Source organism: Molothrus aeneus, chromosome 6 (genome assembly GCF_037042795.1).
Source record: "Molothrus aeneus isolate 106 chromosome 6, BPBGC_Maene_1.0, whole genome shotgun sequence".
Taxonomy (NCBI): Eukaryota; Metazoa; Chordata; class Aves; order Passeriformes; family Icteridae; genus Molothrus; species Molothrus aeneus.
The window spans coordinates 24,021,235-24,036,100 of record NC_089651.1 but is presented as its reverse complement, the minus strand read 5'-3'; the positions used below and the strand labels follow the sequence as shown (position 1 = coordinate 24,036,100).

Sequence of the window (14,866 nt, the reverse complement as noted above, 5' to 3'; positions counted from 1 at the left end):
ACTGAGGATTCTCAAGGAAGGAATAATTTCTTTTGACCATGTCTATTGCACTGTTTGTAAAAACACTGATAATGCATTTACAAACTCAATACCATCTAACTATGAAAATGCCTAAGTAGAACTAATGTTTTTCATTAGATATAACTGCTCTCCAGATTTCAGAAGAGTACAACAAACCTTTGTTTTGCCATCTCTTCAAGTTAGCTGACACTACCCTCTTATGGAAACAAGTCTGAATGTATAAACTAACACTTATCAATTCACCTTTCCAAAACACTTTTTTAGGCAGCCCTGCTGATTTCACTTAGGAGGTAAAACTAAACTCACTTGGGCTCAGGAATCAAGACTGGCTCGAAGATGTCATCTAGTTTGTGCTGTACAAGTGCTGGCATCTCACATCTGACAGTTCCATTGTCATTTTCAATTTCATCAAGATCCAGCTGAAATTCCCTTGGAACTGTATGTGTTGTCTCCGTGTGGCTGCCCATGTTGCGATTTTGGCTACAGAAACCAGGAGAGAGTTTTAGTTTAAGAGGTAAGATTATTAGCACTAGCATCCACTGGTAACCCTAAAGTTCTCATACTAACACAGGTTTTGCAGTTTGGATTATATTCAAGCCCCTTAACTCCCTCTGCTTTTCCCCTAGTCCTTAGTAAAACAAACTTCTGTAGGCCAGAAGAGCAGCTGCTACTTTACTCGCCCTCCTAGTTTCTCTTGTAAACCACAAGATGCCCTGTACCAGGTATGCATGGTTTGGGATAACTAGCACAGTTTACAGTACTATTAAAAGAATATAACTTTAAAGTTTGAGTGGCTTTTTTTTGCCTTTTTTTTAAAATAATGGATAAGATGCACACGTACAGAGCAACTTCAAAAACCCCTCTGAATCTAAGACTTGCAGCATTCCCACATGACCTATACTGCATATCAGATTTCTCAAGGAAATAATTGAATATATAGTTCTCAGCACAGACTTTTAATCAAAAATGATGAGCAGGTGGCAAGGAATAGTTTCTGAGCTTTTTGTTTTGGGTACTGTAGTCCCAGGCTCTACAATTCACACATTCTTATGAATTTTTATGCTTCATGTCTAATCCAACTAGAACATGGTCCAACAAATATAAAGTTTAGTCCAACACACTGAAAGTTCTCCCAATATTTTTAACAGTTGCTTAATGTGGAAGTGCTATGTCTGTCTGCAGCCTGATCTACAGTCACCTTACAGAAACCTGTATTTCTCTTTTCTTTCTTTTCTTTTATTCAGAGATCTATAAATAATCTAGAACTAGCCATGGCAAACCCATCACCCTCAGGAAGGGATGGCAAGGATAGAAACTGAAAGATACAAGAGCCTTGCTACTAAGGAGTTAGTGGGCAGTACTTACATCCTATAAGTGCGATACATAATTCTGTCCATGGAGAAGCAGTGAAAAAAGGCACAAGACCATTTAGAAAGATTTCAAGACAGACAAGACAAAAAAATTTCAGACATTTAGATTTATATTATTTGGCCATTTTTCACAATATGCAAAGATGATGATACAAGAACTAAAGTGATGTTGTCAGACATATTAGCACATACACTATGCAGGTAGAGACCATAATGTAACATTACATACTTGAGTTTGGAGGACATGTCCTCAGCTTGTCCCTTGCGCATCATGCTGGCATTGGCACTCATGTTCTGAGTACGCTGAGGTTTCTCCTCTGCCTGTCTCACTGGAGCAGAAGAGGGTCTCTTGGCTGACCGCTTTATTCTTTCCTCCAGCATGCTCATGTCTTTCTCTGAAAGCTGTAACATACAATGCTATCACTCATCCTGAGTTGTATGGGTGTTAGAAGTCTCAGTCACCTAGAGGATTCACACCATACTTATCAGTGCAGACTGAAATTCTCTAATATGAAGGTGGGAACTGTCAATGTTACCTCTGAGCAGCAAACTCACCAGAACACTCCGGACTGTCAGATGCTACTTCAAGAGCTAATTAACCCATGCTGACAAGCTGTAATACAGAATACACCTATTTCTAGCCCTGTTTTTTCTTTCAAGAAACAGTTAATTTTAAATTCAAACTATGGTACTATCCAGTGTTTGTAATTGTTGCATGTGTTGCTGCAAAAACCCAAACAAAAAAAACAAACCCACCCACCTTTCTACATTCCCTACTAGCAGTGCTTGAACACTCTGGACCCTGCCACAGAAGCCAGAGTTCTTCTGATAGTTGTCCTGTTCAATGTACTCATAATTCAATATGAACACCAGATCAGGCAACTTAATGCTCCAACTCAGGTGGTGAAAAGATTAATATTTACCTGCTTATCTACCAGACTGAAGACTACCAATAACTCCATTTGAACAAAAGTAGGCATTACAATTTCATGAGCAATACTCTCCAGCATCCCTATGATTTAGAAACCTTCCTGAGAACCCATAGATGGACAATATTGAAGCTCAGAAGGTCATGGTTAGAAAGAGCTGAATTGTTCAGGTCCTACAGTTTTCCCTTTACCTTGAAAATTCAAAAGCAAACAGACTATGTAAAACTGAGGCAGAAGCAGTCTGCACTCTGAACAATAGTTAAATAGGATGGAAATATAAGATGTTAATGAAAATGTAATATTAACTCTCATGGGAACAGTTACCAGAGAAAACAAGAGTCACATTAAATTTCAACTTTTCAAGAAGCTGGAAATTAAAAATAAAAAGAAAAAAGCGGGGCAGCCGTGTCATATTCCATAAAATACCATCCAATAGCTAGCTTGTACGCCCTATTGCATATGACACAACACAACAAAGCTGCAGAAGCATTAAAATATCTATCACATTCCAATCAGTTTTAATGCTGCTAGAAACATTACCAAGGTCAAATCCAGAGAACAGAACTATAAAAAAATTATCTAACTGTTCTTGATTCAGATTGGAATTCAGTTAACTTAATCTGATATGCACAGTAATTATAAACACAGTGAACTAGATTTCCATTGCTGGACACTGGAAACTGAGTTTTGCCATCTTTAACTTTTACTGTCTTTTAGATGATAATGATTAAGTATAATTTTCAGAGAGCAAAACAGCAGCAATACAAAGCGGCATAGTACTGACACTTTAAAAATGAAATGCAGTAAGATGAAGCAAGTAAGCAAAACTTACCAGACTTCTACTGCAAAGCAATTGGATAAGTTGGGGACAAAAAAAAAATAGCTGAGAACTTACTGGAGCCCCAACAACTAACCTTTCTTGGCCAAATAAGTTATCCAAATATTCTGAATCAGATGTGTCACTTGTAAAATTGACTATAACGCAAGTTACTCTTTATAAACAATTTTATTCCCATGAAGGTCAGTCTTTAGCTTGTTTTTTCATTCATGCACATCCAGGTTATATACAGCTCTCTTACTGGAAACAGGCTGAGAGTTGGGGTTGGGAGCATACTGAAGAGAAGGCTCTGAGGAAACCTCACTGCAGTCTTCCAGAACCTAAAAGGGGCCTACAAGGAAGCTGGAGAGGGATTTCTAACAAGAGCATAAGTGATAGAAAAGTGGTAATTAAAGAAGATAAATTTAGATTGGAGTAGAAACTCTTCACTGTGAGAGTGGCTGAGGCAATGAAAAAGGATACCCAGTCCCCGGAAGTGTTCAAGTGTCTCTGCCCATGGCAGGGGGTTTGGACCTAAATGGTTTTTAAGGTCCCTTCCCAAACCATTCTATGATTTCATATATTCTGCTATCTGGGATTAACCAAATAGCCATCAGAAAATCTATGATGTAGTAAGTTATTCTCAAAACTACAAAATGCTCTTGACACCAACAGCAAGATGTACTATGATCAATCACAAGCAAAACAGTGCTAATCCCCTACAAAAGCGTAAGGACTTGAAGAAAAACCAAACCACCAAAGCCCAAACAAACAATCCCACAAACCAAACCAAGCACAGCATGCCAACCCAAATCCTCCATGAACTCATGTGCAGTTATACTGACATTTCCAATCAGCTTGAACACTTGGTCGCCATGGACGTTGTAGACAGTCACGATGGTGTTCAGTGCAGCGTTGCGCACGGCGTTGTCCCGGTCACCAATGTGGGTTGCCATTTCTTTTAAGGCTTTCCCTGGAGTTGGCTGGCATACATTCATGCCATACGATTCAACCAGACATCCAAGCTCTTCCAAGCATTCTAAAAGAAGATGATAACATACACACATTCAACTTAAAAGCTGCTGTGAAGAGAGCCCTCCCAATTCCTGTGTTGCTTGGCACAGCTTGAACATTCACTGTAGAGAACTGCCAATCACAAAGCTGAGGACAGATATATGGGGTGATTTATGGGATCAATAGTAAGCTACAGCAGACTACTTCACAGATAAAAGCAGTCAGTCATCTTTCTACACTTCAAGTATTTCCCATAACCATGTATGAGCAATGCTACAGTTAACATTACATTCAGGTAAACAGTTGTGAGCTTGCAATACTATATTATGTATAGAATTTAACTTTCTGCTTATACCAGGATAAGATATTCTCAAAGTGATCAGGAAGTTGTTTGAACTACAAATGCCACAATTTTATTACAGACATTATTTGTGGTGCAACAGATGTACAGTGCAGAGACACTTCTTGCTCAGATTAACTGATTCCCTTGGTGAGTAGGGAAACAGTACTGTCACTGTTCTCATCAGCACTGTTTCACTAAGAAAACAAGCCTACTCAAGGGACTCATAATACTCAGCAACTTAAGAGATTCCTTGTCTTTGGAAGGTATAAAGACACCAAAATATAAAAAGCAATATGATACTACTTGAAAATCTCATCCTTTAAACACTTGCAAACATCTGCATAAAATACCATGTGCATGCAAATCTCACATCCCACTCAACATTCTTATGGTGGGTTTTTCAAGATGCAAACTAAAGCAATTTTAAGTACTTTGCACATGTACAGTTCAACAGGCCATTTCCTACCTGCACGTTGTTTGGAGTTTTTTGACTTTGTCCCCTCCATGATAAAAGGGAACATCTTGCTGGCTGGATAGATGAGACACATTCTGTTCAGAATGGCACGTACATCCTTACGGATGACATCTTTCGGTTCTCCTACCTAATGGAAAATTAATGTAAAAAAAATTAAAAAGAGGGGAAGAAATACAAAATATTTTATACAGTTTTGTGATACTTTTGACTATTCTACATAGTCTCAGGAAAGCCAGAATCATTCTCAAGGCAAAAATCCCTTTTTTTGTCAATGGCTTTTAAGGGAAATACGCCATATAGAATCATAAAGGTGACAAAGGACAACCTTAACATCATTGAGTGAAACTGTTAAACCAACACTGCCAAATCCACCACTAAACCATGTCTCCAAGTGGCACACCTACACGTCTTCTAAATACTTCCAGCGATGGAGACTAAACCTCTTCCCCGGGCAGCCCATTTCAGAGATTGACAACCCATTCAAGAAAGAAATTTTTCCAAATATCCAATGTAAGCCTCCCTAGAAAAATTTGGGTCCTTTTGCTCTCATTATACTCACTTGTTACTTAATAAGACAACATCAACACCCCCCTCACTACAGCCTCCTTTCAGGTAGTTATGAAGAGCACTAATATATCCCCTGTGCCTCCTTTTCTCCAGGTTAAATAAACACAGCCTGTTGAATCTCACACAAGCCACCAACTGGACTTCACTCCATTTGCAATATATTTAAAATGAACATATTGCAATGCTTGATGGTATTCTGCCATAATCCTCATGAAAAATAACATTAGTTTCTGTAAAACAAATTGTACCTTTAGGATCAGATATGGGATGAAAGAGGATGCTTCATTTTCAGTGAGGTGATACTCTTCTTGACTCAGCAAATGGAAAAGCAATTTAAGATATTCAAGTGCTTTCATCAAAACACTTGTGTTGGTATCAAAGAACCGCAGGGTAAGCCATTTTAGGATCAAATCCAGGCAGCTGATGACTCCATCTTTTTCACTCTCCAAGTGCTTGAAGGCAGTTAAAAAAAAGAAAGTTACATAAATGAAACACATATATACACTGTTCAATAAGAAAATAAGCTAAGCTATGTCTGATAAGATAATCTACATTTATTGATAGATTCTTAGAACAATACATACTTCCTTTTTAACTTAGATGCCTTTCTGAAATTCTAGGAGAAGTCTCTGGTGAAGAAATTTTCCTTTCTCCTGAGAAACAGTATTAATACCAACTTCATCATACCTCTGAAAATTATTTCTATATATGTTTAGGTTTCAACTACACAGAACAATGACCCCTGGCTCCTCAGAGAATTTCTATTTTATTTTAATTCAAGCAGTATCTTCCATAGCAGAGAGTAATTCTGTCAGCCTCATCTTCTACCACAGATCCAAACTCACCTCAATCATAACAGACAATGCTTTGTTGTGGTGCTGAAAGTCTGCATGAAACATCTCATCCTGTAGCCATTTGGCAACACAAGTGGACATCTGAGTTTTCAGCTGTTCAATATATTCATCACGGGGAGTAGTGAAATTCCACTTTAACACCTGTAAAAGGCAGTATTTAGAACTCACAGCAAGTAATACCTTTTCTTCCTGACAGATGCTGCTGATTGAACATCTTTTAATTCTGCTTTAGAATCTGTTTTCAAAGCCTTCTTATTACCCATAAGTAATGAAAAACTAGTGGTGTTTGCTCAACTTTTCTTTACACGACAAGATTTCTTCATATGGACTGATTATCCTTATGCTAGTATCTTACTAATTATCACTTAAATTCATTGTTTTTAAGCTTCAGACAGGCCTGCTTACGAGCAAGTTACAAATAACACACATATTTTCACTAATAGAATTTTCCCTACAAATTGCTAAGTGGGGCTGCTCAAAGTAAGTATATTAAAGCATTTGCAACATACCCTAGAACTCTGACATTGTACCTGAAAACAATTCACTAAGCATAATGATACTTCACAACTTAAAAACCTAAGGACTTTTTACATTTTTCATGACAATGTGTAAATGCACAAAATTTGAAAATCAGAAAAGAAATACCACAGTAAGCCCACTACTGATGTATGAAATTCAACTCAAGAATCAGACTCCAAGAGATGGACAGTGGCTAACACATGTCACAGTATGTTTAATTCTAAATTAAAAACTAAAGAAAGTGTTAAAAGCCTCCACTTCATAACTCGTGAACACTTTCTGATTTTTCTCACCTTCAGAGCTTTCTCTTCTCTCATCCTCTGTTCCTTCCCATTTGGGACAATGATAAAAATAGGGCCTGATTTATCATCTTCTTCCTTCAGACTAGGCTTGCTTAGCACCTTCTTTCCCTGTACCTGAAAGAAGCAAGGTATTAGCAGGCAACACAAGCCATATATATGCCTCAGTCCCAGCAACTGCAAGTGTTAGATACTTGCCACCCTCACCCTATGTGTACAAGAGGCAGAGAGAGAAGCTGAAAGAAAAATGTTGATTAGAAGTTTAAAAGTGTGTGCTCAGCTGCTGTGGAAGCAACACCCATGACAGTGTGCACAGTAGTACCCTGTGAATTATGACACATCACTCTCAACCAGTGTGCTAGTCACCCACACACATCCCTAAAACCCAACGTGGTACCTGTTTGACAGACTGGCTCTTTGTCAGACTTGAACTGCCCTTGCTGAGGCTTGCATTAGCTTTGGACAGGCAGGCACTACCCTTGGACATACTGCTATTAACATCTGACTGCTGGAAATAAGCCATAGAAAAGTCTTTGCTTAGAATGTGTTAGAAGGTTTGGAATGGAAACTTAAAAGTAAACAGCTGTCTGACAATAAAGGTCTTAATTCTACCAGCAGAGTTCTGGCAGAACATTGCACTGACTTGAGCAGACCTACAACATCCTTCAAGGTTTGTTCTGCTCATTCTTACCATGAATATGGACCTACATCAAATGTTCTTGTTACAGCACTACTTCAGACAATGGGACTGTAGAACATTTCAGGTTATTTTTAGTTATACACATAGGACAAACTTAATTATTAACAGCAAAAAAAAATTACTGTAATACAAAACAACAGAAAAACCTAACCAAAAATTGACTGTAATTAGTTGAGATTATTACATTTTTAAACATACTCCTTCCCTTTTTGCGCTTTGACTGAGAACTTCTTGCCCTTCACACTGTAAGGCAGAGCTTAATTTCTTTTGATACATGGATTCAAAATTAACATTTATGGCCCTGAATAGTAAGAATGAATTCACAATAGCACAAAATCAAAGAGGCCAGGAAAATTTTGAACGGACCGAGTTTCTCGTAAGACTGATTTTTGACAATACGGATTTAGGAATTAAATAGGTAATGACAAAAGCAGTGATCAGGTAAGTGATATGGGAATGTCTGTCATCTCAGAGTTCAGACAAACATGAAGATTTTTAATAAACGTTGTTCATAGTTCTTCTACCTATAACACATTAACAAACCACAGCTACTAACTTTATAAAACTGACTTTACACAAAAGGCAATCAACATACCTTAGTTTTAGAGGATAGTCCTCCTGCTTTGGCTTTTTTGAGATCAGGCTTAGATTCCGTGGTATTAGATCCCAAATCATCAGCAAATGCTGGAGAAACAGTAGACCATTTAAAGTTATCTAGAAGCCCATTTTAGCTTATCAGTTTTCTCTTCTTAGGACATAAGAAAAACTGTTTGTGGATACAATATGCTTAATCACACATATGTCTGAGGTTTTTAGACCCACTGAAGAAGTCCCTTAAATTCCATGTTAGCATACAAAGTTTTCCTAATTTCCTAATTAAGATTATGGTACTCAGCCAATTTGTCATTTTTCAAAACAATCAAAAAATGCAGACATATATACTGTGCAGGCTAATGTGTAGAGCTGTAGTTGAACCTGGCTTGAGTAAGCTAGCCCCAGCAGTTTGATTCTTCAAATCAATTGTCCCCTAATCCCATCACAGAAGCATTCTGGCTGCCCCACAGTGAACTACACTGAGAAAATAGTCCAGATAAAAATAATGTGAAAACATTAAAAAAAAATATTAAAATCAGATTAGAGTTAGAAAAAAACCTCCTCCTTTAGCCCAGCTTGGTTTTAGCTTCAATACCAAGTAGATATTTTCAAGTTTTCAAATAGCAGCTGACAGATGGTTGTGTGGAAAGGAAACACCCTCCTACAATGGAAGCTGATTCAAATGCAAGAAAGACCAGAATCCTAACTATGGCTGAATACTTCTTCAGCTAAGTATGTTTATTCCTCTGGCATGTCAAAAAGCTTCAAAATCCACCATTTTCTCAGTCATTTCCCAAAATGTCAGAGAAATTACCTGATGCAGGTTGGAATTTGGCTGGAGCTGCTCCTCCTACCACTCTGGAAGATGCTTTAGCAGGAGGAGCTGGTTTGGCTGGCATGTTGGCTTTGGCTTTCTCCAGCATGGCCAGTACCTGGTCTTTGGAAGTTGGCTAGAGAACAAAAAGTTCAAAAAAGGAGTGATAAATTTAATAATGCCTATCACTAACCTTTCCAATCCATGCTACAGACAACAACACTAAAATTGGTTTGAAACAATCCTTGCTCTGTTAAGCATCTTGGATAATGGTCATCTTAAAACATTATTGTTCTCAGATACTTTTGTTCTGAGTTAAAACATCTTTCCTTAAAGTTTCCTCTGCAAGATCTATGGGAAACGTGTACTCACTCTAGGTGAGTGGTCTTTGGATGTCAGTGGAGTGCCTACTCACTACTCAGGGGTCCGTAAGCCAAACCAAACTGCTAGAAAACATGTTAAAGTATGAGTAGAAAGGCATAGAGGGGGACAGGAACTGATAATGGAAGCTAACTGCAAGTAGATTTTTTTTCAGAAGAAAAGCAGAGTGAAATATCAAGCTCTTGAAGTAATAAGCTTGTAATTTCTCTGCTTCAGTAATCATTTCTGAAGCAGAGAAATCTCTAGCTCACAGCTCTTGATACTATTTTCAGTTCCTCTGAAAATACTCAATGCAGACAAGCTTACAGGACTCAAGACAGCATGTCATGAGACTGTGAATAGGACTTATAGTCACTCATTCAATATCACATGATCTAATCTTTGTAACAGAAGTACCTTCAGCTTGCCAGTGGCTTTTGCCATCTTCTCAAAGCCCAGATGCATCATGAAGAAGGGCAGGGCATCCTGCGCCTTTTTGCGCACATCCCCATTTCGATCTTCAAGGCAGGAGTACAGGTGAGGCACACACAAGAGTAGGTCAGAAGGAACAGAACGGAGTGCAGGCAATTTCTCAGCCAACCAACCAAGAAGCTGAAAGAAAGTTTTAAAATAAAAGCTTTTAAAGAAGTGTTCACAGTGCTGTGTGTCAAGGCATGAGAGTCTGAATAGTAGTCCCTCACATACCATCACATTCTACAATGTAAGTAGGGAAAACCCACCCAAACATTTTTCAGACAAATACTCTTCAACAACATCAATTTTCATATCAGCAATTACAAAAATTAATTTCAGTACAGCATGTTAGCACAACTATCTTAAAACTTGAAGCCTGGTCTTTTTGCAGGCTGTTTCTTCCTTTTGAAAGGAATAGAATTTCAGTCATTCTTTTTAATGTCTCCAGTTCTGTTCCATGGTGAATTTAAGGGACCACAAACTAGCTTTTAAAACGCTAATCAAAAAAGATAGAAGTTTTGTTTTAGAGGCACTGAAGTCTAAATGACAGCTATTATGCAGGAAGAAAGCTTGTTATTAGCCTTTCAAGGTTTAACAATTTTATGTCAGAACAAATACACAGCTACTTCTTTTCCCATACGATGGTAGCATTGTGTCATTTCAGTCTGCATAAAGAGTCCATAGCACATAAGGTTATTTTGATTTGACACACATAAGAAGTTTACTTGACAGAAGCCTACCTCTTGTCTTAGGAAAGGATTTTCCTTTTTGAGCTCTTCTGACAGGTCTTCCCCTTCCAACCACTCTTTCATGCCAGTTTGTTCGGCCCAGGCATTCACAGTTGCCAGTGCAGCAGCACGAACGTTATTCTGCAGCAAGAACAAGATTTAAAAAGAATAAACCTAAAGAGGGGTCAGAAGATTACGACAGAAGAAGCAATAGTCTTCCTTCCTATGAAAACAGAAAGCTTCCACACCACGGGCTTTGAAATCTCTTTTTTTATTCGCAGCTTAAGAAGTCTAAGATTCAGAAGAATTTCATTTTAGTGATTTTATCAGCTGCAGTAATCTCCAAATCAGACATTATACCCATCTACCATAATTCTTAAAAAAAAAAGTTTAATAAAGAGGGTGAAAGGGTATCTCTAAAATTACTTTTATATGCTACCATTCATTGATGACAATTCTGAGAGCAACTCTTAAAGAAGCTAAAAAATAGTGTTAGTGACTTATATAGCACTTAAATAGGCTGCACATTCATAAATCAAGACAAATGGATTATGGAGCCTGCTATTAGGGCACTTCTATTTAGGATACACATGAGCAAAATCAGGAATGAGGGAACCCTCTAAATCCTACCAATTTCCATCTTGTTTTTTCCAAGCAAAATTTAGAACAGCACCCTTTTTTGAAGCAGCTATATGAAGTTAAGAGAAGCCAGATGGAATATTTAACAACCATGGTTCTTTAAAATGTTATCAGTCTAGACATGACTTTATGCATACGACCTTCTCCTGTAGGTTGAATTTCTGAGGAAAGCTAATAATGTAGAAGACTCTTTTAGTTAAGTATGAACCATATTAAATGCAGAAGTAACATCCAGGCATATATATAAACAAGAAGTCAGCATTCTTGCTTTACCAACTTCTCCCATCTTCTATCTCATTGAGGAAAACAAACAAATCATGTGCTGCAGATAAACATATGGTCATCACCCTCTCTGACAAGGCCTTGGTTCCTATCACCCAAATTTAACTTGTCTTCACTCATGCTTCAAGCGGATTACTTTCCTCAATTATTCAGTGAGTCCACTACAAACACACTGAAGTAGGACCCAAAATGGACCATCCTCAACTTCAAAAACTTCAAAAACAAATTTGATAAACTAGCTAAATCTTGCACTTGAAGTACTTAAAAAAAAGAGCACTGTAAGAGTGTTCAAACGAGCATACAATTTTCTGTCAGCATTACAGTGCTTACAAGTTATGTCAGTATTATGCATTTTAGTAACAGTGTAAGTTAATCGCAATTGGTCTTATCCTTAAACCACGTACTTGCAACTCTCCTTCCAGTCTGGGGCTCTGAGCAACCTGGTCTAGTGGAAAGTGTCCCTGCCTATGGCAGGGAGGTTGGAACTGGATGGTCTGTAGGGTTCCCTTCCAACCTAAAAAGTTCTGTGACTCTACAAAAGGAGCTTGCTGGTACCTCAGGATAATTGGTGAGTATAAAGAATTTAACAGTCATATAAGATCTCAGATCTTGAAGACTTTTAAAAAGAGATATCAGTTTTAACCAGGAGATTTTTATCTAGCCCTAGAACAAGTCCAAATCTTTCCTCTGTTTGGGACAGGTAGATCCAACTTCTGCTCTTTTTCCTACTCATATTCCAAGCAGAGACACTGAAGTATGCCATCTTTGATAATTGCCCATGACTTCTGGCACAAGATATTGGCACCTTCCCAAGCCTTTTTAGCCATTGCTTCAAATAGCATTTTCCCAGGGACCTAAGCTTTATTTTGACACAGTATCCTGTCAAACTCAACACTGATGTTATTTACACAAGCTTCAGTGTGAGTTGTGAATGTCCTTTGTCTACCTACAGTTCCAAGGGCCTCTACACAGTGGCAAAGACAACAACAATGTATAGTGTAATCCAGTGATACACTAAAAATTCTACAATAAACTTTACCAAGCAAATCTTGTTCAGTGCCTAAAATACTGTACTTTCAGCAGCAGAAATATGCATATAGTTACCACATTAAATTAAAAGCCAGATTGTTTCACTGGGTTTAGTTACAAGGAGGAAATACATCTGAATATACATTCAGGCATGTATTTATACTTGAATATTAAATTGTCATTCAGGCAAGAATTTTTTTTACCAAAAAATTGGTAAGCTTCCAAGGAAGTTTTAACTACCAACCACCTTTCAGGCATAGCTTAGATACACAAAAAGCAAAGAGATCTTGACATCTGTCCTACCTTACTATCTCCTAGGACTGTAATGACAGGAATCCCCAAATTTTTCACATACTGTTTGATATTGGGGCCCATTGCTGTTGCTAGTTGCTGAAGAATGCTCAGTGTTTGTTGCACCTGCACATAAGGAAAAAAAAGGTTTTAAATAAAACAGTATTACAAGCATTTGTGCAAAAATTCCCAGTTACACATGGAAAAGAAATACTGCTATATATTAAGCTTTTACTTTAGAATGCCTGCTCAATGAAACCTATTCCAGCCTTCAAATTCATCACATCAAAAAACAAGAAATACTCCCATATTCTGAACAAATTAAATTTCAAGTAAAAATATTTTCAAACAAGGGACAATTCATTTTTGCTTCACAAATGAAGCAATTAGTCAAATTCTTTTAAGATTTCCTTTTATTACATTCAGAGTAAAGGCAGTTTTTCCTTTCTTTTGAAGCATTTTTAAATGAAAAATGGCAAATATTTATTAAAATAGGGAAAGATATGATTTGGAAACACACAGTTCACTCTTTTCCAACTGTTGATCTAATGACATTGAAAGAGACGACATAGAAATAATCAAGGTTCAGAAATAATGACTACCTTAAGATTTAAGCTGGAAACAACTGAAACAGGACTTTGAAAAACATACCAAGATTTTATTGGAGTCATTGAGACGACCCTTCAGAGCAGCTGGAAGTTCTCCTATGTTTGGCTGTATGAACTTTGCTTCATTTATTATGCTTGTCACTTCATCTAGGCCTTCCTTTCTGATCTTCCAATTTTTATCCCCAATCTTAGACACTAGCTCTGCTGTGATCTTATCACTGCAAGAGAAGAACAGGGAAAGTGCCCATTTACTTAGTGATAGCTCTATTAATATTTGAGTGCTTTAACATCATAGATTTCTCCTTAGAAAGGAGTTATAAATGCAAAGTTTTGAATTGCAGTGGCAGTGTATCTTCAGGTGCTAGAATACAAACCTACCCAATATCTGTTCTTGGCAAGAGATCCACAACATCATTCCCAACCTCCTCCTGTTCTTCTTCTTCACCATCATCCCCACCTCCCACGCTCTGCCTGGAAATGCCACGAGTTGGAGCTGGTGCTGTCTGTCCTTGCATCTGCAAGCAACACAAAATCAAAAACAACAATTTTACAATTTTTCATTTGACATTAAACATAAAACCACTTGTACGATATGAATGCACTGGATCATTATACTATTCAAACAAACCTAGGAACTTTTCAAGTTCATAATGAAAAAAATGGCTATTGAGATCCCTACACATAATGAATTTGCAGCCTTTGTGCACGGTCGTACCAACCTGGTTCAATTACAGGCCCAAGGGTTAGACCACAAAATTGTTACAAACTCCAGCTACTGAAGTTTCAAAGTAGCTTTAATGACACTTGGTAGCAAGAAAGCTCGAGTTCATACCTTTTCAAATTCTGCATCTATCTGGGAGAGAAGGGCTGGCTTCTCATCTTCAAAAAACATTCGCAGAGAAGGGCCCACATAAAGATACATTACTCCCAGCAATGTAATGGCAGAAGTCCTCACAGCCTGCCAGAAAGAGGAAAAGGCACTCAGTCTTCAAATTAAGGTCTGATAATAATTCAGGGTTAAGATTCTAAATTTACTCACTGGGTTGGTTGCAGCAAGAGCTGTCTTCACATTACTGATGAAAGCTTTGACATTCAATCTGTGGAAAGAAGATGTCTCCCATAAATAAAACACAACACAG

At 37.7% G+C, this 14,866-nt stretch overlaps 1 protein-coding gene across 3 annotated transcripts in view; it reads right to left on the bottom strand.

The window, feature by feature from the left end:
• The window catches only part of CKAP5 (cytoskeleton associated protein 5), a 54,548-nt gene that overhangs the window by 9,627 nt on the left and 30,055 nt on the right, over positions 1-14,866 (bottom strand). The window contains exons 19-35 of one of the 3 annotated variants that reach the window (XM_066552735.1): positions 14,767-14,824; positions 14,560-14,685; positions 14,106-14,242; positions 13,771-13,945; positions 13,132-13,245; positions 10,891-11,019; positions 10,094-10,288; positions 9,317-9,452; positions 8,504-8,592; positions 7,606-7,716; positions 7,203-7,325; positions 6,382-6,531; positions 5,785-5,988; positions 4,961-5,096; positions 3,983-4,176; positions 1,621-1,793; positions 328-501 (exon numbers count right to left, since the gene is read on the bottom strand). In XM_066552735.1, the coding sequence (XP_066408832.1) occupies positions 328-501; positions 1,621-1,793; positions 3,983-4,176; positions 4,961-5,096; positions 5,785-5,988; positions 6,382-6,531; positions 7,203-7,325; positions 7,606-7,716; positions 8,504-8,592; positions 9,317-9,452; positions 10,094-10,288; positions 10,891-11,019; positions 13,132-13,245; positions 13,771-13,945; positions 14,106-14,242; positions 14,560-14,685; positions 14,767-14,824 (2,424 nt within the window). Of the gene's footprint in view, positions 1-327; positions 502-1,386; positions 1,411-1,620; positions 1,794-3,982; positions 4,177-4,960; positions 5,097-5,784; positions 5,989-6,381; positions 6,532-7,202; positions 7,326-7,605; positions 7,717-8,503; positions 8,593-9,316; positions 9,453-10,093; positions 10,289-10,890; positions 11,020-13,131; positions 13,246-13,770; positions 13,946-14,105; positions 14,243-14,559; positions 14,686-14,766; positions 14,825-14,866 lie in introns of all 3 variants that reach the window. The other 2 variants (XM_066552736.1, XM_066552737.1) reach the window with 2 other exon arrangements.